The sequence below is a fragment of the Epinephelus lanceolatus genome, chromosome 1, assembly GCF_041903045.1.
Source record: "Epinephelus lanceolatus isolate andai-2023 chromosome 1, ASM4190304v1, whole genome shotgun sequence".
Lineage (NCBI taxonomy): Eukaryota > Metazoa > Chordata > Actinopteri > Perciformes > Serranidae > Epinephelus > Epinephelus lanceolatus.
The window spans coordinates 10,427,557-10,450,173 of NC_135734.1; the positions used below are offsets into that span (position 1 = coordinate 10,427,557).

The 22,617-nt window shown below is 41.7% G+C and overlaps 1 protein-coding gene across 10 annotated transcripts in view; it reads right to left on the reverse strand.

Moving 5' to 3' along the window:
• Positions 1-22,617, reverse strand: part of foxp1b (forkhead box P1b) — a 185,460-nt gene that overhangs the window by 78,436 nt on the left and 84,407 nt on the right. For all 10 annotated transcript variants that reach the window (XM_078173654.1, XM_078173570.1, XM_078173541.1 and 7 more), the window contains one exon: positions 16,461-16,630. In XM_078173654.1, the coding sequence (XP_078029780.1) occupies positions 16,461-16,619 (159 nt within the window). In that variant the 5' untranslated portion in view covers positions 16,620-16,630. The remainder of the gene's footprint in view (positions 1-16,460; positions 16,631-22,617) is intronic.

The following is a 22,617-nucleotide window of genomic DNA, read 5'->3' on the forward strand; positions in this document are numbered from 1 at the left end:
TGTCCTGTGACAGGCAGGACCACTCAATCAGCCGGCGATGGCTGAGGCTCAGGCAAGCATTACACGCACATCCTCGTACTTCTAGGGAGGAGGCGTCAGCCAAGCCAAATCTGATCAACAAATGCAGTTCCCCTGTGCCACAGCTATCTGAGATGAAGATGATATTATGTGGAAGTGAGCAAAGTGATGGAGACAGCGCGGGGGGGAGCGGAGAACGACAGAAAGAGGGAGAAAAGGGAGACAGAGTGAGACCTGAAGGTGGAACCTCCTCTAAGGCGCAGCTTCTTAAAGGCAAAGTCCCTCTCCACTGGAAAGCGAGGAGATAACACGCTGGTATATTTTAATAAGAACCATGTGCCTCGCAACACTCCCTTTACCAGATCAAAGAGCTGAGCATTTATATTCTGGAGACAGTCTCACATTAATTATCAAAAACTTGAATTAAAAAATAAAAACTTGTCTGTCCAGTGGAGTTACATACCAATTAAAAACACAATCCTGGCAGAGTCCAACTGACATTTCTAATGATTCCTTTTTAAAAATTACTGACATGTATATGTTATTAAAAGGTTAAGAGAAATTTGCATTTAGCAATGAGTGAAAAATAAATATAGTGTTGAGTGTGCAGATAAGAGCTAAGTAATTAGGAGTAGGCATTGCGGTGGTGGAAAACATTTGAAGAATAAACCTGGACTAGTTTGCTTCTTTCCCTGTTGCCCTAAAGATATTTTACATTATTCAATCCAAAATACCATCTTTCTGATTCTAACTTTTCTTTTGCATGTTAATGTTTAATAAGAGCCCTTGGCTATCTATGGGCACAATTATTAGATATCCGCAGAGAGAAATTGAAAAATTAATCATACTCTCAATTTTGTACTTCTCTGATCCATTGGAAATGGCTCTAAGAGCTGTGGCTTCCCCCCCTGTCACAGGCTCCATCTAAACACAATCAACCCACTGCCAGAGACGGCTTGCTTGTGAAACAAAGACAACTGCATCAATATAGTAATTAACTGATTATTTATATGTTGGCACTTGTCCTGATGCACCACAACAGTGATAAGCCTGTTGCAAGCAGTGATGATTACAGAGATGCTTCTCCCAGGCCTGACACAGGAACAGTGAGTGTTTAATTATCCAAAGTTTTATACCAAGCAGCACAGTAGGGATTTGTCTGACAGGACGCTGTGTCAATAGGTGCAGACAGTAGGGAAATATCTCTCTACTGGCCTTGAGCACATACTGTTAGACGATACATTCGCACGCTAACACGCTCCCTAGATTGCATATAGTGCCATAATAGCATGCATATTCACTGACAGTGGTTGCAAATACAAAATTGCTTGGACCAGGTGAAGTTTTCCATCCATACAACTCAATTATCCATGCGTGGGCCCCTGTAGGTTTTCAATAATCCTTGTTTTGGCCCTCGCCATTACTGTATGCAATCTATGCTGATATAATGTATAAAATATGCTAATGTGCAGACAAAACAGCATTAAGTTATAGTTGACAGAGGGATTTGCTCCACACGCTGTCAAGTCTGTAAGTGGCAATTTTAGCTTTTGAAAGGCACGTATATAATAAGGTATTATGCAGAATGATAACTAAAATGTCAGCACTGCTTAAATACTGCTGTGTAAATTTCACATCATCTACTTTCACTAAAGGCGTTTTATCCGGTGATCATTGTGCTCTAGAGCATGTACATATCAACATATTTACAATATAAGTACAAAAACTGTAACTTTTGTTAATTATTCTGATATACAAAAACACTGCCACTGATTGCCTCAAACAGCAGAGTGACAGACTGTTTTCCCAGTGACCAGGAGTCAGCAACCTTTACTTGCAAAAGAGGCATTTGTGGTCCACAAAAAAAAAATTGGAGCCGCAAAACATATTTGTACTACAAATCCTCATACAACAGTTTTTATGATATCCTACGAACTAGCGCCCCACAAATGACGTTACATTTTTTTTTTTTAAAGATATTTTTGGGGGCATTTTTAGCTTTTAATGGACAGGACAGACAAGCGTGAAAGAGGGAGAGAGAGTGAAAAGTGGTGGTGAAAAGTCCTATGTTTTGTGACCCATACACCACACAAACCTGCATCATTACAGGGACTGCTTTGTTCTTTACTCCTGTCAGCGCATTAGTCATTTGATCGCAGCCTGCCAAACAAAAGGTAAACACTGGCTCATCATAATATGGGACGTGTATAAAATTTCGTGCATTACTTTTTGTAGGAAAACATATGAACATGCATGACAATAGCCTGATTTGAGCCTTAAAGTGAAGGTAACAATAAGTCTAAATTAGCCTATCAACATCAGTAACAGGTCAAAACGAGCAATCATGAATATGTTTTACCACAAGATGGCTCCTCTGCAGTGGCCTATTTATGATTATTTGGTATTTTAACTTTGCAGAATTAGCCATGAAAGCAAACTAATCTGTCCACATGCTGCAAAACTCTCTCTTATCTCCCAAGACTGTTTTGGATTTGGAATCCATAGCTAACCTTGCTAGACTCAAGACTCGCCAACACTACTGAGGCTTGGAAAAATTTAGAGGAAGAGGCGCCAGGAGAATGTAGGAAGCACTATAGGCCTCCTGCAATGATAAATGAAAATTAAAATGTAAAATAATATAATCTCCAAAACTACTTGCTTAGGTTTAGGCACATGTCACATGACATACGTCACATACAACATGTCACAAATATCACTAGAGTTGCATGCTACACATACTAGCATACTAGACTATATTGTTATTAAAAGAAGTCAAGCTGACTTCAGGACACAACAACTGCTCTCCCGGGTGAAAGTCCTGTGCTTGTTTGATCCATTGACCACTCCTCCCTCCAGCTCTACAAGGGCTCCTTTGATAATTGTACAACATTACACAATCTTAGTCACATTTTATGCCACGTAGTGTCATTTCCTCCTTTGCTCTTGTAATAATTACTACAGCCACTAGAGAGTGCCCACTTACAATAAACACAAGTATGGGCCGTGATAACCTGCTTGCAAAATTGACCAATGTGGTCATTTTTCGGTGAGAGCAGGCTCAAGCTGGCTCAAGAGCTCAAGAGCCGTAGTTTGCCTACCCCTGCCAGAGACCTTTCCAAAACAAGAGATAACAAGGCTCTCCTTACAATTCGGCCACTTCAGTCGGCCGGTCCTCTGGTAGTTGTTTTTAGCTATCAGTCATAATCATTATTTACTGACAAGACAAAAGTCAAAAAGGCAATGCATAATTGCAGCTGTAACCTTCATATATGTGAGGATTGGTCCTTGCAAAAAGCAACATAGATTTAACGCATCTTCATAAATGACAGATGATTTGTTTTGACAGGGGCAGGGATAATTAAGTCTGAATTTTGCAAATTAGGAAAAATACAGATAGCAATGCCTTGTCAAACATATCAAGTGCTAACACTGTTGCATGATGTAAGCGAATCTGGACAAATTAACTAAGGCCTATTGAACTGTAGATGATTGACAACATTCAGCATCATTAGATAAAAGTGAACTTAACTTTCATCTGTGTTCATTTTAAAGCACCGGCAAGCCATCTGAAACACTAAATGAATACACTTTACCTGTTATAGGCAGTGTGCAGAATCAATACTTCAGTGTACAGCATGCACTGATTACCGACTGATTACTGAGTAGCGGTTAGTGTAATGTATGTAATAAGTTTGTATCCTGCACCACAAACAACACAGTCTGTGTTTTTGACTTTGTACATTAGCAGTAACATCAGGGTTAAACAGTTCTGCCAAATCCCAGTTCCCCTAAACTGGCTGATAAATTGTTACCAGTATCACAGTTATATTAGCATTCTAGACATTAAATATAGCATGTGAGGGACATTACTTGTGTTTTGTGTGCCTGAGAACAAGACCAGTGATGGATCTTGTGTGCTCTCCGTCTGCCTCCCAGTACACTTCCATAGGACTTACTCAATTTCCTCTACCATGCTTCAAACCCGACCCCCCAGCCCACCTTATCCCACACACACACACGCCTACATACACACACATGCCCACACACACACACACACACACACACACACACACACACACACACACACACAAAGACATGCATGCAGAGCCCCCGGACAGAATGCCCTCCTCCCTAAACAACTCTTTCTTTAACATCTGCCCAGGAGCAGCAACGCTGCCTTTTGTCCACTCACTGTCTCCTAAGGCATGTCATCCAGCTCTAATCAAGCAAGAAATGGTCATAAATATTTCTTTCTGCTAGATTTCACATTCACATTTCACGCAGCGACATGATATTTTCCCCCTACCTCCGGGGAGTACCTAATGCAAAAAACAGTTACTTATATTCAAGGCTCATGTTCCTTCAGTCAAATGCAGAACATATTCCCCGTTTGCAGGGAAAAAACAAGAAAAAAAAGAGGGGGAGAAGAGGAGGGGGGAGACATAAAGGACCGTCTTATTTTCTGTGCCATTTACTGGCTAGTACTTTCACAGCCATCCCATTACATCATGTCAAAGATTGTAAACAAGCAAATAACAACAGTGCATCAGAGACCACAGTGAGGGAGCAGCACACACTGTCCTGCTCTGGAGGTCTCTCTGCCGCCAACTGAGGAGGAAAAAACATTTGTTTTTACTGTCCATTTAAATAATATATATCCTTTTTTGTACAGAGAAAAAGGTTGCGCTAGGATTTATATGAACCATTGTCTCTGGCCTGGCTAAGTATTTATGGCACATGCCATTCACAGGATGCGGAGGTGCCATCACTATTATTTATGACGAGACATCCCATCACGGCATATCATTCTCTAAATGGTATACAGCTATTCACCAGTGAATACCGACCTGTGCCATTTTTCTCTCAAATAGAGGCCATGTCACTGCTGAACGCGCAGGGGGGTTGTTATTAATCACTGATACATACTTTGATGGGTGAATACATGTCAAACAATCAAATTTACTCTAAGAGACCTATACATGGTGTGGCTGTCCATGCATATTTACTTCAATGAAGGCTCATTTGATCATCAGCATCACTCATTTATCATATTCCACCCTGCCAGCCAAAAACAGAGCTGTCAGTGTTTCTCTGCATTACAGAAAAAAGGGATATGCACTGTGTACTAGTGCTGTAATGATAAATAAATCACACACTTCAATAAGATTGAATTCTATATTAAATAACCATGTTATTAGTATGTTATAGTCAACTGTAGTCCTATAGCGACATTGCCCTGACCAGTTACTTCACTGCAGAGCTACATATCCCATAGTTTGCAATAGGTGAGGCTTTCCAATACACTTCAAAAGGGCCAAAGGAAACAAGCAAAGTATGAATACATTACGTCTGTGTATATCTTCAAATGGTGGTGATGGATAGTATCATGATGCAGGGGGTTCTATAATATGTGGCATACAAACACACTGTAAATCATTTACAGACATAAAAAATATGTTTGTACTATGTTAGCCACATGATAAATTCTACATGTTGAACTTATCAAATTATTAATTCATTAATCAAATTATCAGTCTGAGGCTACAAATATCTAAATCTATCTATATCTATTATGCATGCTAGACACTATATACATCATCATAAGTTTATAATGGTAAATGTTGTGCAATTTCTCCCACTTTCTTAAAAAGATGTAGATCACTTTAATTCAGATTTCTTTTGACTCTATTGCCTACCAAGCTGGAAACCTGTCCCATCTGACAGTTCATTAAATTCATTTATATTCCAAATGTCAAAGTTCAGTTTCATTTAGTCCCAGCCTAATTATAGTTTATTTTTCTCAGCGTAAACTAGTCATTTTTCCTGATTTGATTTTAGTTTGCTGAACTATCCTATGTGACTACAAATTTAAAGGTAAGGTAAGCCACCTTGACCCTGTCTCCTCAGTCAGGCTGCCTGTTTAAATCATAAAATAATAGACTAGCTATTGGTTTGTGGACTCCCATTTTGAAGCCTCGAGCTTGGCATTTTGGGCATCGCCATATTGGATTTTTGGAGCCATAAGTGACCATACTTGGAAGAGAGGGTGGAGATAATCCTAATGCTAATATTATATTTACTGATAATGCTAATGCTAACTTTTGCTAGCAAAAATTGATTTAAAACCACTAAAAGAAAATGCACTTAGTGGAAAAACTGAACTCCTGACTCCTTAGAGGGCCTTTAGTACAACCAAACACTGAACAAGACTTTTAGGTGACCAAAGGGTTACAATTAGCTTTCATTACCTGAAAACATACTGAAACAGCTATGGTTACAGCTATGCCTGTACTCTGTGAAACTGTGTGAAATGGCCAGTGTTGTGTCTGTAGTAGCATCTTGTCAACAGACGGCACCCACATTTTTGTACCATGCTCTTCACATGTTTATTTCTAAGGCTGACATTTTCACATGAGGGTCTATGGGGATTGACTCACTTTTGGAGCCAGCCTCAAGTGGCCATTTGAGGAACTGCTGTTTCTGGCACTTGTGCGTTGGCTTAATTGTTCAGCCTCTGAGGTTGCCATTTGGTTAAAATCCATTCTTTAACTCTTGGAGCTGAGATAGGGGGAGCACAGTTGTCTCAAGATGCTCTGGAGAGAAATATATACAGTGTGTGTGTGCGAGCTAACAAACGGCAGCAGGTGGGAAACAGGCATTTTGCTATCATCACCTAGCTCCCTTTAGAATCCCAGCACTTCCCCCTCTGTCACCCAGCCTGGCCATGGCTTGCAGGCTGACGCCAAGAACAAACTCTGATGTCTATTACCCACATTGTGTCAAGAGATTATGAATAAGATATAAAAGCTGAGCTCACTACAGGGTTTTCACATTAGCCTGGCTGTGTAGGTGATGCCCTCTATGCATACATGTATACAAGCAAGTGCACATGCTTGCATGTCTCATGCACATGCACACACATTTACCTAAACATGTACGCATGTGCACGTACACAAACATTAACATTTTGCATGCAGAGTCTCTGTGAAGTCTCTCAGGCAACTCTACCTTTGTAGCCATTCACACGTGCACCCAAAAGATGCCTTAATCTGCAACAAGGATTAGGGCTTATTGAAACAAATAAGTGTTTTAAGAGGAGACAGTCCCGGTTTCATTTTCAATAGCTCATTTAACCCTTATCTGCCCAAATCCTTGGGGTCCATTCTATGTTAATTGGATCTACATTGCACTAGCATTGGGGGTGTTAACAAGCACAGCCTATGAATATTAATTACCCTGAAGTTTTCTGCACAGGAAAGACTTCACTGATACATATTAATTCTATGAAGTTTTTAAAGTAGTGCTCTCATTAAAAATGAATAGGCCATGCGCTTGAATGTTTTCCCAAGAGGAATTGTGCATCCTTAAGTCTATCCCTAATAAATTAGGTCAGATTGGCTATCCTTAAAGAATAGCTTCTCCTTAAAATGGCATTATTATTCAGCTAAATGTAAACATTCCAATCGCGTGAAGAAAGGCTTTTGTTGAAACAGTGTTTTGACAATGGCTATTAAAGCCAGTCATGTCTGAGCGTGTACTTTCCCAACCACAGTCTCCTGAGGCCCTGTTAAAACGGTTACTTATTTACAACACTAAACACACAAGTTGTTCAGCTAAACAGCGCAAAATTACTCTGTGTGCCTGTGTGTGCGTGTGTGAGGACTTGTGTGTGTGTCTTGATGTGGCGCATTCAGAAGCAGTTGTTGGCACTACTTTAAATAAAACATTGAGGATGCATTAGTCCTCTGGCTAGGCGAGGCCTCTCTCTCTAAGCCATTTAATACTGAACTGACGCAGACGTGTTTCCCTGTCTGCCTCCAGCCAGCTGCTTCAGACACCTGCTCAAAGTTTAGAGTTGCGCACTTCAGCACAAACACAGACCGTGGCCATCAAAGACCATCCGGGCGCCACACAATGAGAGCCACTTCACTCTTCCTAATGATACCAGCATACACTTGCATCATTTACATGGGAGGCGTCTGTAGGTGCACACGTCCTTGAGAGCTTTCCTCATCCACACGTTCTCCACAGGGACACAGTAAATCAAGCCTTAAAGATGGAGGAGGCAGAATCTGTTTTTCTCTGACTATGTTTACACATGCAAGAAACCAGATTAATATTAAGAAATCATCCAAGTATCAGATGATGCATTTACATACATTTACAACCGTCTGATTATTCTAAACCCCAGTTCACACACAGCTGGTCAGTGTTTAGATTTGTCCCCTTCCACCAACCATGTTTCTGAACCAGCACTGAGACATTTCCAATGTTTTTTTTAGCTACATTGTTATGAAAGGACTCTGCTTCGTTATGTGATGCCAGTGCATTACAGTAAGAGCTTTGTTTGTTTAGCTGGAGCATTGGGGTTGATGGTGCAGTGAGTGGACTGTAGACTGTGAGCAGTTCTTTCCTCATTGTGTGCCTATGTGTGATCTTTTTACACATTTTTGCCTATTGCTTAGCTGTCCTAACTGTCCATCATTGTCATGCAAATATGCGTACTAAAACCTGATTAACAATCAATGATTAGGAATAAATCTCTTGCCTACTAAATCTGAAAAGACGTCATTCTGTCTCTATGTTGGCCTTTTTTTTTTACACAGTATCAGAGCTTTTCACAAACATTCTTCAGAGTGGTTGAATCTAAATTGCTTATTTTGTTTTGTTTGTTTGTTCATGGTCGATGAAGGAAAAGTTTTCTGTAACAGTGAAATAACTCAAACAGCCAGATACTTTTGCAGTGAGAATAAAAAAAAAAGTGTCCTCTGGCTGATTCTGAAAGACAATGTAGTCGATGAAATGATCTCGCTCATTTACCTACTATATTAGATGTGGCTCAATAAATGACCTCAGTTCAGCAGCACATGAAGTACTGTTAGCCTTGGTTAAAAGGTTGCATTTGTGGATCATGATTAAATATTTGTACAGTTGTACTGACAACAAGAACAGAAAACTTTGGCACTGAAATTAAGGGAACCATGTGTTTGGCTGCACTGAAGCCCAGTGTGAAGTTTAACCAGCTAAACTCTGGTGATCAACCAGGCTGTCCAACCAAAAACAAAGATTAGATTCTTAACATTTTGGTTTTTCAGACTAAATGGAGAGCTTCATGAGCAACCTATACAATGCTACCAACACATTTTTGGCTTTTTCAGATGTATTTGCCATGATGTAGCTATAGTGAAGCTATAGGGACTTATGGGGCATTCCATTGGAAACACTCTGACCTAAAAATCCAATATGGCTGCTCCGTGCATCAACAGTAGAGACAGTAGTTTTTTTTTTTGTTTGTTTGTTTTTTTAAGATTATTTTTACGGGCTTTTTGCCTTTAATGGACAGGACAGTGTGTGAAACGGGGGGAGAGAGAGAGAGAGAGAGAGAGAGAGGGAGAGAGAGAGAGAGAGAGAGAGAGAAAGAGAGAGAGTGGGGGGTGACACGCAGCAAAGGGCTACAGGCCGGAATCGAACCCGCAATGTCTTCATCAAATGATAAGGGAGACGCTGAATCCCTAATAGGAGCTCTTTAATACCAGGTAGAGACGATCACGTTACTGTGGAAAGTATAATAATCACATTTTTAAAATATATGTTGACAGACTTTCTGTTTCATTTCGTTTGTGCTGGGATGAAATGAAAAGTAAGACCTGTGTGTGTGTGTGTGTGTGTGTGTGTGTGTGTGTGGGTGTGTGCGGGTGTGTGTGTGTGTGTGCGTCCATTCTGATTACCGCAATGTCAAACAACTCCTGTGATCCCCCTCCTGCTGCCCACATAAGCAGGGTGTGTAAACAGGATGTCGGCCCGGGAAACAGTCAACTATGTTAAACTATGGCTTCGGCACACATGCAACCTGTGCTTCATCTCCTCCCAGTCGGAGAGTGGCGGCTGGAGGTAGACTCAACAAAATGGATGAGTTCATGGGCTGGCTGTCTTGGAAGGCATCCATAAGACAAAGGAGAGGTGCTGGGTGGTTTACCTCCCAAAACCTCACTAACAAAACCTGGGTGACAAAGGATTTGAAAAGTTGTTCCTAGACTAAACAGATTTTTTTTCTGATTAGAAAAAAATGCAGAGCTGTGTTTAAAAAAGCAATATGATTCAAGAGTAGCTAAAAGAGTAAAAACAGTTGTGATATTTTCATTGACACAAGCTGTGTTTTTTTTTCCTTTAATAATTATTTCCTCCTTTTTTCGACATAGCAGCGCATCACTGTTCAATTTTCACCTCCATCTGTGTGATTATTAATCAGATCACACATCAATTGCCAGAACCAGCAAAGAAATTCAGCCTGTAATAAAACTGTCATGTGCTGTGGTATAAAGACAGATGTTGCCAGTTGTGTGATAACATAATTAAACTGTTCAGTGAGGGATTCCATAAAATTATTCAAATTGGACGAGCACTATCATTTTACCAATAAAGCAATTTAGGGCAATATACAGTGTCATAACACTGATGTTATCCTCTCTGCCAGATTTTCCAATAAGTTGGAGCCTCTGCTTGGCCTCCTGTAATAATATGAACAGTATACATGAAGATACCTGAGAGCTCCGAGAGATGGAGGAGGATGCACGGCAGGACCGTGGGGACTCGGATGCTTCCAGTGTGATCCGCTCTGAGGGTGCACGCTTGCACCAACTTGTACACGAGTTAGATGGCACGGCTCAGGAAGGAAGCACACGTTCAATGGGATAATGCGCCGCAGCTATTGGTCAGAAAGCACCCAGAGCAAAGAAGCCTTTATTACACATGTCAAATACTCAGCACTGCACTGCACAGATATGTAATTCTGCAGTAGAGCAAATACAGAGATACTGGCAGGAATTCAATTCAAAAGTGCAGTGATAAGGCTGCGTTCTTCTTGTGAAACACCATATTTCAATCCAAGCATAGCGCTCTCTCCCCCCTGCCCTCAGCTCTGCGGCAGAGTACACGCGATTAGCAGAGATCTGAGGCAGCAAATGCTCTCTGGCCTCCTCTCTGACCCGCCGCTGTTAACTTTCTCAGTCTGACCATTAGCCCATAATGTGGTACTGGACAGAAACCAGCAGGACCTGCACTGGCAGGCCTGGCCTTTGGGCCTCTATTCTGTCCTAGCATGTATGTGTTTACATGTGTATTGTATATATGTGTGAGTGCCTGTGATAGCGAGGCTTATCATCTAGAGCCTCCCCCCTGAAGCAGAGCTCGATGGCAGTGGCAAAGACGCGCATTTCCACCTTCTTGAGCCTCCGCGAGGGACCATGTAAGCCCTGCATTATGCAAACAGGAGACCTGTGCCCGCTCAGCTCTTTCTGTGGCCACCGTTATGCGTGTCACTCTCGTCTCTCTGCACACGCAACGTGCTGGACACCTCAACCACGCAGGGAGAGAGGAAGAAGGAAAAAAAAACATAATTGGCTGGCCTTATCTTGCGATATGTAACAAAGCTTTAAAGGCACTTGTTTGACAAAGCAGACTGGATGGATGTGCGTGCAATAAAAGGAAAGCAATTATTCATCCCTGTTTTATTTTTTTTCTTTTGAGATATTGTTGGGGATTTGTACAGTATCACTGAGAGGAAGAGACAGACTGATAGTTTAGAAATCTCTCTGACTTGATTAAAAGGGCTCTTCTAAAAGACAGGATATTAATATTTAATGCTCCATGGTTGTATCAGTTAAACTAAATTTCAAGTGAAGGAATCTATTGCATGGTTAAACATGTGGGATGTTATAAAGGCTTTGCTGAATTTGACCATATATCACAAGGAAATATGTGTAGGGAGTTGAATGTCCTGAAGACAGCAGCTTCAAAGCAAATACAAAGTCCCTAACGTCGTTATTGTCACCGTGTGATGATTTGACTGCTACGGCTACACAACTTCCTGTTGCACAAATCATTTAAATCACAAAACAGGTTATTGCACAAACACTCCTCTTTCATACTATTGTTTTTGTTTTCACTCTCCTACAGTATCTTCACTTCCTCATGAGGATAACGTTAAAACCACAACTTCTGCAACACAAACAAAACCACAGAAAAAATAAACATGCTCGGGTTCTGAGGCAACTTATGAAAAAGATGTTATATTCATGTTCTGAAACAAAGGAGGTACTCATGTATTATACACCAGCACAACAAACATTTACAGGCACACCCAAACGTCTAACCGTTACAACACAACTGATATCACTCTGAGTTCCTCAAAAAGTGAAATCGGCGACATTTCCACAGCATCTTAGTGAAGAAAAAAGAAAAGAGACAGTGCCTTCTTTTCATCCTCACTCCTTCACAAACAGTATTTGACTTACTAATAGAGATGCTTAAATCAAGCTTATGGTCCACTTCCCCCAAATCTGACTAGTCCACAAGATGAATTCCCCTGTCAGAATCAAGATGATCAAACAGATTACAATTATTTCATCCCCCATCTTTATTAATGAGGACTGTCTTTCATAGTTATGTTCCCTAATAAGAATAAATGATATGCCACTGCCAGGTTTGTTGTTCCCGCTCACTCAGGGGACTCTCAGACATTTGCACTTTGAGTCAGAGATTGATTTTTGCATCACCTAAAGGGGTAATAGCATCTTGGATGTTGTGGAGAACAAAGAATACAAAAAAAACCTTCAGTGTGTCAGGGGCGTATTAGCGGGAGCTGCAAATAAAACTTAAAAGAAAGACTGTGAAATGCCACAAAAGTAAAAAGTTATCAAGTAATTGAGCGAAGATCGTAATGCCCTGGGGACAATTAACATGGTTCATGGTGCATGAGTGAAAATCCTGGGTTAGTCTAATGGGAGAATAAAAAGAAAAGCCTGCCTGCCTGCCTTCCCAGTAACACTACCCTGGTAAGTAGCCTATCAAAGCCCAGTGTCAGGAGCTGAGAGTGAGACATCTCGTACTCCATCCCCATCCATGCGCCATTTATCACACACAACAATTAATACGCCTCCCTCTGTTTCAACTCCAACCGCAGGCCACAGAAATTAACCACTGGATTTGTTCAAAAGGCATGAAGCAAAAAGCGCTTGCTATTTACCACAGTAGAAAGCAGAGGGCAGAAAATGCGACTGTAATACATTGAATTGGGAAGGAGAGAGTCTGCTCGTTTTTCCCTCCTTTAAATGCCAGGGCAGATCCTGGAGAGTAATAGTTCTTTCTGGATGACTAGAGAACAGGGACCATGCTTGGACGACTGGCTCTATTCTAACAGGGCAGGCTTTATTTCCATCCCTTTTTGGTGTCAAGTGCACATCCATGACACTTTCCTCTCCCCTCTCTCACCCACTCTCTCCCCTGTGTCAATTCATCAAAGTTGTAACGCTGTTGTCTTTGCAGAGCGAATCAGAATGTGCCCCTGGCAAAGAATGAAGGAAAAGTCAACAGGAATTAAGTTTCAGTGCAACTGTTTACTCAACTGTGGCCTGCAGTTATTGAAATTTTATCCATGGTTTTGTGTGACTACTGCAGTAATGAATTCAGTATGGCCGTGATTTTCTCACTGACGACATGCTCGTTTTAAGCTGGAAAAAAAGACGGGTGGGAGGTGGGGTCTGGTGACTGGGGTCTGGAGACTGGGGGAGTGGGGATGAAGAGCAGATCTGGTAAGGCCTGAAGAACTAAACACTGAGACTGAAGAGCAGGACGCACACTGACACACTCTTTCTACTTACTGATCGCCTTCGTCTCTGGCATTTATTCCAACATTGTCCCACCCTGAAAATGTGATCAACACAGGATTCCTGTTCCAAGGCACACACCATGTACTTTTAAGATGACAGCATCTGAAACATTTGGTCTGTATTGTATGTTTGGCCCTCTAATTATTCTTTTAGAGGTGGGTGATGTATTGATTATACTTGATGTATCGCGGCTTGTCCCACGTGGGATGTTTAAAATGACTACATAGCAAACATCGAGTGTAATTTGTCACGTCATTTTTTTAAGTCACAGGCACACGCTTCGGCGTTTTGTCTCTCTCTCTCTCACTGACACAAAAAGAGAAAAAAAAAAAGACTCAAAATATGATACCTCATGCAAACTCGCCTGCCCATTCAGACAACTCTATTCTGGGCGATAATGGCTAAGCCTGTGTTTTTGTATCTGCAGGGCACTGGAATGCAACAATTTAGTTGCATTTTGCGACCATGGAGCACCAGTGTGACCTGCAATATTACTAATATATGAACTGGAGATCTGACAGTTTGTTAAATGCTCATAGTGAATAAATCCTTACATTTAAAGCAGCTGCTGAAACAGTTCAACTTTCCGCTAACTGCTAATATCTAACTGTTGACCAGTAGCTTTAACGTCACAGCAACATCAAGTACACGGGATAAGTTGGATGCTTTATTATAGCAGTACTTCATTCATCTTTATTATAACAGTATTTTATTCAACATTATTTATATTTATATTACAGGTTTCCCACACATTTTAACCATTTAAATTTCAAAACTTTTCAATTTTTTTTTGTTGCCTTTTTTCATTACTTTATTTAAGTAGTTTAAAATAGATAGGGCTATGTAGCAATACAGCCATAAGTTAGTAAACAGGCACTTCCCAGGCATTTCCAGACAAGCAAACTGATAGAGCTCATGGTAACTGTACTTGCTTGTTAGACAACTTGTTGCATATGCCAATAGACCAGAAACAAAAATGTCAAAGCCACGCCCCTTTTATAGGGGATAGAAAATAGGACATCCTGTACATGTCATTGTTATTTGATTCGTGGTGAGATTAGAACTCTGACATGTTTGAATGCATTTTTCCTTGTTAAGCCAACATTTGTTTTATGGACATATCTACTGATTGTTTTGCAACCCTGCCTGAACCTGATCACACATAATAACTGAATAAATTCAGGTGGATCTCCATCATGTCCCTTCAGTTGTTTAACCCATTACTTGATTTTAAATCAGTAATATAGGGAAAGTATTTTGAACATCATACATGTTTTGGTATATTTATTAACATATTTTTGTGCCAAACAAGGTATGTTCAAAACTTTTCCAAAACCAATTCCAGGCCTAGAAATCAGTTTTTCTGGTTTCTAAACCGTTTCAGGAACCATGATTAAAACAGCACTTCATTTAACTTCAATATAACAGTACTTTATTTATTATTTTAACAGTAGTTTATTTAGTAGTTTAGTTATTTGGTAGTCTACAGTAATTTAGAGGAGGTTTCAAAATATAAAGATATATATTGTGTATTGTGACAGAGATTAAAAATATTGTGATATCATTAAGAGGCCATACCATCCAGCTCTAATACATCTCTCAACTCTACAGTTAAATAAAGCATAGGTAAGAGGGGGACATAAATATGACTAATAGCAATGTAAAATAATCACTTATGAGGTCATATGACTTAGTATTCAAGTGATTCATAAGTAGGGCTGAGCAATACACTTGAAATCAATAATTTTTCTTACCTTGATAAAATGTATGTGTACAACTGATTATCACTGCATTGACCTGCACAGTACATCAAGTGAGATGTCAAACTGCTGTGCTATTTATGAAAAATGTTTCATACTTTGTGTTGTCAAAATGAGATATGAATGAATTTACTGGTTATCATCAGTTCTGACAACAGAACTGTGTATCACAGTGTCATAATATCATATCATCCTGATGTCAGGATGATTCTGCTGAAAGATGATAAATGATAATAGTGAATTATTGCTCAGCTCTATATGTTACAGCGCCATGTCTCCCATGCTCCACACTGCAGCATTGTTGCCCTCCCAGTGCAAATACTGATGGATGTGCTGTGACAACAGACAGCGGCACAGAGCCTGTGCATCATCACCAAACAGCTCCTGACAACAACCCTAGTCGTCCTGTCGGATAGACCAAGATAGCAGAAGACACACTGATCTTTTCAATGTTGTTTCCTTAAACACGCTGTTGTGTGCCACGCATAACGCTGACACCAACAGAAAGAGCTTGTCTGTTTGCCTCAAGTGTGAGATGGCCAAAATGTTTTGGGCTTCATCGACGGTAACACCAGCGTGCCTCTGCGCATCTCATTGGTTAACGTGGCAGAGTGTGGCATTAGCTGTGAGTGTGAGGTGTGTTTACAATGAGCCAGGGGAAAATGCTGTCATCCTATTGGACATCACAGTTTCTTTACTGTCTACAAAATCCTGCGGCACCTACATACTTAAAATACGTCAGAACATCGCAATAAATATTTCACCAAAATGCAGATGCTGCATGCTACGATAAACACGTTCACAACCAAACACAATCACACAGAGAGAGCACTTCCCCTTCTTTAAATATTCAAAAAGGGCCTCAATATACATAAATAATAATAATAATGTGTTTATGTACTAGATGTACTTTGAGGAGGAATTAAATATTAAGTGGCACTTTAAGAGGGGATCGGGCCTGCTGTTGACATGGCTTAATGAAGTGAAGACAGGTGCGAAAGGAGGACTGGGCTACCTGGTGCTGCTGGAGATGCAGGAGGTCAGCTGCAGTCACCTCCACGGACGGCGTGGCGCTCTTGGGTCGTCCCTCCCTGGGCCCGCCCTCCACGCTTGCTCCTCCATTCTGATTGGCTGGTCCGTTGCTCGTCGCTTCCGTCCCAGATTCTTGCATCATGACTTAAAAACCTGAGAGAAGACACAGAAAGACGGAAAACAGGGACAGAGACGGAGAGGAACAGCTGTTAAAACACACAGCAATGAGGTCGCATTTCAACTCTGGGCCAAACTATAAACATCTGTCATATCCTTCCCACACAATTTCACTTTTATTGCAGGTTTCCCTGTTGGTTTGTGCTTCCCTGTGTCTTGTTTGTTTGCTTGTAGCATATGCAATGAGGCAAACACACACGCACGCGCTCCCACAGACCGCTTCTCCGCAGTATAATGAACTGCTCCTTTGTTTTGTCTTTTCCGGAGCAGATCCTTTGCAGATGACAAGTCCATACTGGGCTGGAGAAAAGGGAGTGGGACTCAGGTTTTTGTTTGTGTTCTCCATTATGGGGTATATGCAGGGGTGCGGTGGAGGGGTTGGGGTCCAGCACGCATCGGAGAGGAACCCAACCTGAGTTGAGCGAGAACAGAGGAGCCCAAGAAAACACTGAGCCTCCAAAACAAAACACTTTCTATGGAAATGGATATATTTACTTGCATGGCTCCCAGAAGAACCACGGCAGAATAGCTTTTTAATGGGAAACAGGGCAACTGTGTGAGGCCTGCCAAAGGATCTCCATGAGAAACATCCAATCTGAGGCTGAGCAAAAACAGTCAAATCCTTCAGGGGTGCTCAATTAACACCAAAATACAGGTCTGAATATAAATAAACCAGCACGGAAAAATGTTGTCTTTCACAACTTCATTTAACTCAAACAAACGCAGTGTAGTTTTATGTGTTGCTGCATGCTTTTTTGCTTGATGTTCAAATATGACAGCAGTAATATGTGTGAACACACAGCTATTTACTTACATTTTACAACCTCTGTTCTGCTTTTGGATACACAAAAGCCAGACAGACATGATGCCCCCCCCACCACCCCCCTCCATCTCCCTGGGGATGAGTGCCAGTGACGCTGGTGCATTTCTGTGCCCATATTCCTCAAATCAGTGGAATGATTTACAGCTATTGTGCGCTGGTCGCGGGCCTCAGTGGCACAACGCGTCTAGCCCCCCAATTCCAGGGCGGTTAATGAAGCTGACCAAGTCAGGCAGAAGCAAATTAACTTGGCTGATTAATTATTTATATGAAGCAGAATAAATGCCTTTAAAACACTGGGCCTCATCATGAAAGAAGGTGAAAATGGGACTAAATGCAGATTTATGGTGTTGCATTTAAGGCGTGTAATAGGGGGGCCGATGCCAGTTAATATGTGCTCAACTACACGGCACAGTGTCTCTAGAGGTCCAGATCTAAACAAGATGCAGACACACACCCAGACACCGTGGGGACACACACTCATGCTGACAGATAGGAAATTGAGGTTGACAACTTGTCACACAGGAATATTTACAGAGCATAGGTGAGATAATAATCTAGACATGGGATTATTAAAAAATAAACAGCTCTCTAAGCAGCACTGCTCTTTCAAATTCTGGAACAGTCTCCCAGCTCAGGATCATCAGTAGCAGTTTTGGGCTCCGCTGAGCTAAAACAGTACCAGAACAAAAATCAAACCCAAAGTTCACTATGGTTTACATCTCCTCCGCTGTAGAAGCCCTCCATGCAAGAAGCATATCCGAGTGAGTCATCTGACACTGTGGCCTGTGCCGGTTCAGTTGTGTGTCACAACGCCCCCACACTCAGGGGCCTGTCTGAGCAGCTTGGGCCCAGCCTACAGGCCCTGTTCTCTGGGCCGGGGCTAGAGCCGGCCCCCCTCTCCCTCCAGACAGATGTTGACCCGGCTCACCCCTCCAGTCTGGCACGGCCTCCCTCCATAATGGGATTTTCTAAACAAGGAGTGAGCAAGAGGAATACTGTGGGATGGGACGCAGCCAGCCACAACTCCATCTACAGGCCCTTGCTCGCACCAACTCCCCTTCTGAGACACCAATTAGAAACACACATTCTCGGGCGAAATTAAATGCCATTTGAAATAAACCATGGGCTGACGTTATTCACCCCCACTTATTTTTCAAATAAAAGACATTTTTCCACATGCGGGAAAAAAAAAAAAAAGAAGGGCTGCTTTCTTTTTTTTTTTTTTTTTCCAAAGCTAAATAAAAGGGGGGAAAGTAATGGCTATTATACATGCACTGTCATTCCATGCAAAATTTTCATAATTATAACGGAAAGGCGTAAATTTCCAAATGCATGGCATCTCCAAAAGTAATCAAGAGAATGAGCCGCGGGGCTATTTTAATGTATGCAAAACTAGTGACCCACAATAAAGGAGAGAAAGGCTACAATGAATGCAAAGTAATGCGCGCATGCTTGGAACCGGCACTGATGAGGGGATGGCTAAAATTAACACCCAATTAATTTTCGAATTGACAAACAAATGAAACCCATAAATCTACTTTCTCATTAATTTCACCACAGAATAATTCAAAGCTGCAATATCATGAGCGAGAAAAAAAAAATTGGAGGGAAAAAAGAAAATGGAAAATGGGCATTATCCATCATAAATATCAAGAAGATAGGAAAGAGCCTTATTAGAGAGTTGTGCTGATAACAATGTTAATCTGTGAAGCACTGAGGCAGGGACACCATCATCAGCTGGGGCCCGGGCAACTCGGCCATGTGACTTGGCCCCGCGTATGTTTATCTATCTATTTATTTTCACTTTGCTCAGGGGATAGCCTCGTCTGTGATGACTCAAAAAGCTCCAAGTTTTTCCATCCGTTCCATTTATACAACACATACACATTCAGCTGTAATTATGGGTCAAGTGTCCTGCTAAAAGGGGCGTAGTTACTGGGGTTAAAGCCGTATGCATTCATGCTCCAAACACAAACATTTCAACACAAAACAATACACAAGTGGAGACACAAGAAAAAAGCAGTCTTATTATTAATGGAGCACGTCAGGGTTTTTTTCCATCTTGTAAAAATAGTTTAGAAAAAGAACTGAAATAATGGAAATTCCAGGAGACGAAAACAAGTCAACAACAGTTCGTACAAAGAGAACTGGCTGTGCTGTTGATTATTAGATGTCTGTCTGTTCTTCGGGAGGAGTAGTTGCTTGCAAAACAAAACAAGTGTTTGGAACAAACACTGGATAATAAAAAAGGTCAGAGTTTCTGTTTGTTTACAGTCTGTTTTGTTTTCCCTGCCTCAAATATGGGGAGTACAGTACAAACAAGAGTCACATGTGTCTCCCACCTGACCAGACAGGTTGAAGGTTAAGAACAGCCGGCGGCCAGAGCTCATCAGCCCTGCCTCTCCTCCCACCCCCCACCCCCCCTCCCCTCCTCGCTGAAAATCTAATGCCTGTCCCCCTGTCATGCTTGCCTGGAATTCAACAGCTCAAACAAGTCAGCAGTCGATTCAAGGTAGGGTCGGCCCGCGCAGCTGTGCTCTGACCCTTCGCCATGTTCTGTTTTTCTTTAATGCTCATGACAGTAAAGCCTCGGTGGCCACCTGCTTCGATTCTCATAGTTCTCACACGGCCCCTGTTTACACAAGCACACAACAAAAGCACAACATTTCTTGGGTGGGAGATAAAGATGCACCGAGGAGGAGACAATGGGGAGAGGTGCAATTTAGAGCTGTTTAGGTTCGGCCTGGTTGCTAGACTAGACAACACATCGGCGTGTACCAAAGGTATGCCAACAGAATGCTTTTCAAGGTTTCTTAAGAGGCTTGTGTTGTATTTTGGCTCTTGAAAAGAACAACACGAGCTGTACGTTAAATAATCCATCATCACTGACAACAACCTACTCTAACAGATATAGAAATTGGGCTAAATCCCAATAACCTTTCCAAACTGGAGTCCCACATTCTTCCACACTTTACCTGCAAACCGGGGCCTTCTACAAACCAGAACCATCTCGATCACAAAGACTCAATCTGGACTCACTCACCGCTCTGACTGCAATTGTCAGTCCGCTCTCTGCTGAGAGGAGCAAGCGGCAGGGATGACATTCTGCCAAAGGAGACTTCACAGTCAGACCAAACAACCGTGTAATCTTGTCAGCCACTTCAACCAAGTCACAGATAAGCAAAGCATATCTCCAGACTACTGTGACAATATAGTACGAACACACACCCCACCCCCTGTTAGTAATACCTCCATTATAAACCCCACATCCTTGCACCGCACGAGTCACAGAAGCGTTTTTCCAACTTCTTCCCAGACCTTGTGTGGGGTATAAGCAGACCACTCATGCTGGCAAACAAAGCAGCTGTTTGTTTAATAAGTGATTGCTGCCATGGCTACAGTAAACAGGAGGAGCGGGGGGTTTGTGTTTATGAACAAACACATCTCCTTGCAGGAGCCATTTAATATTAACCAGGTGGAATGATCAGCCGATTTCCTAGGTGACACTCGGGGCAGGCGTAGTGTAAACAGGTTGTGGGAGGGGAGGAGAGGGGGCCAGGCTTTAGGGAATCAAGGTCGATGCAAAAGGCGGCTTGGGCTAGAATAAACAGCGAGGCAGAAGTCAAGATAAACAAAAAGTCATTCTTCTGACATTTGAAGACGCATTAAGCTGGTGCGTCGCAGCTGCTGGTGAGCCACCGTGAATGAGAACAAGATGGGGTGGGCAGCCCGGCGAGGTGGTCTCCTATGGAAACAGGACATTGTCGAGTGAAGCAACCAAGTGTTTCTCCCAGACCCAACAAACAGTGGCTCCTCACAACAGCGCAGTGAGGAACTTGTAAAAACATGTTAAACATTTACCTTGTTCAATTATTCAGTAACTGGGTTTGTGGAAATAACAAAGGATGTCTGAGGGCTGTGAGAGCTGGCACTCACAACATCAGGGTACAGAGTGGAAAAACAACAACAAAAGGGGATTGGGTGAAATTAAATGGACAAAGACGTGATGTATCATAAATATCATATTGCATGGCTTTGATTACTTAATTAATGTGTGACTTCAACAGATCATGAGTTAATCCATGTGCTAAGTCAAACACATTGTTGTCCAAAAATAAGTAGCAATTACAAAAGCCAAGGAAGGTGTAGGGACTTTCGAGCTGCACGTCACCTTGACCATGAATTTTTCATGAATACAACAACTTGCCATCTGCTGAGCTGAAGACATCCAATGAGGCTTCCTTACCAAGAATCCCAAGTTTTCTGTCTCCACTTCCCCTACTGATTTTATTTAGTCCCCCCCCCAAAAAAAAACATGTACACAGTGCCGGACATAGCGCATCCAGTGCCTTAGGCATCCCCCACCACCACCAACACCATATTATTACTGTATTTATTGATATTTTATTTTTTCACCCAATACAACTGTCTTGTGCGGCAATTAGCCCAGGATGCAGGATGCAGCGACAGTGTTCTAGCAAAACAGTGCTGGAGGTGAATTTTTGTTGGTGGAACATTTGCACGTAGGAAGGCGAGCACTGTTATCAAAAAGCCTTCAAAAAACATTAACAGTCGTATGTCACTGAGTGATTTGACTTTTAGTGATAAAAAAAGACAAACATAATTTGATAATCAGTGTCTGAGAGCAGCAGACCATTACTACGCCCATATTAAAGAAGCTTGTGTAAAATGGGAAAGATTGGTGCATTATAGTGAAGTCACTGTCACTGGTGCATGCCCCTGTCAGAGTTAAAATAAAAGTGGAAAACCAACTCCAACTGGCTGTGCCAGAAAATGGATCAACATCGGGTTTGAGAGGCCTGCGGGGCAGAGTCAAGGTTTTACCAAGGTGCGTTCACAAGTTGTTTTCTCCGTTGTAGATCTTTACAACAATTCACCACAAGAACAAAACAGACGTGCCTTTTCAGCCTGCACATTGTTACCTCAGACGTTGTTGATGTTGTTCCCCATAGCAAAGGGGATTTGAAAACAATGACAGATAGCGGAGGGAAGCGAGAATGATGCCGTCTAAATTTGGTGAGTCAGACTAATAAGAAATCAACACAAACAACTTAGCTAACAAACAGAACGTACAGTGTGCAAATTTACAAATTTCTTCTTCTTTTTTTTTTGTATTGCG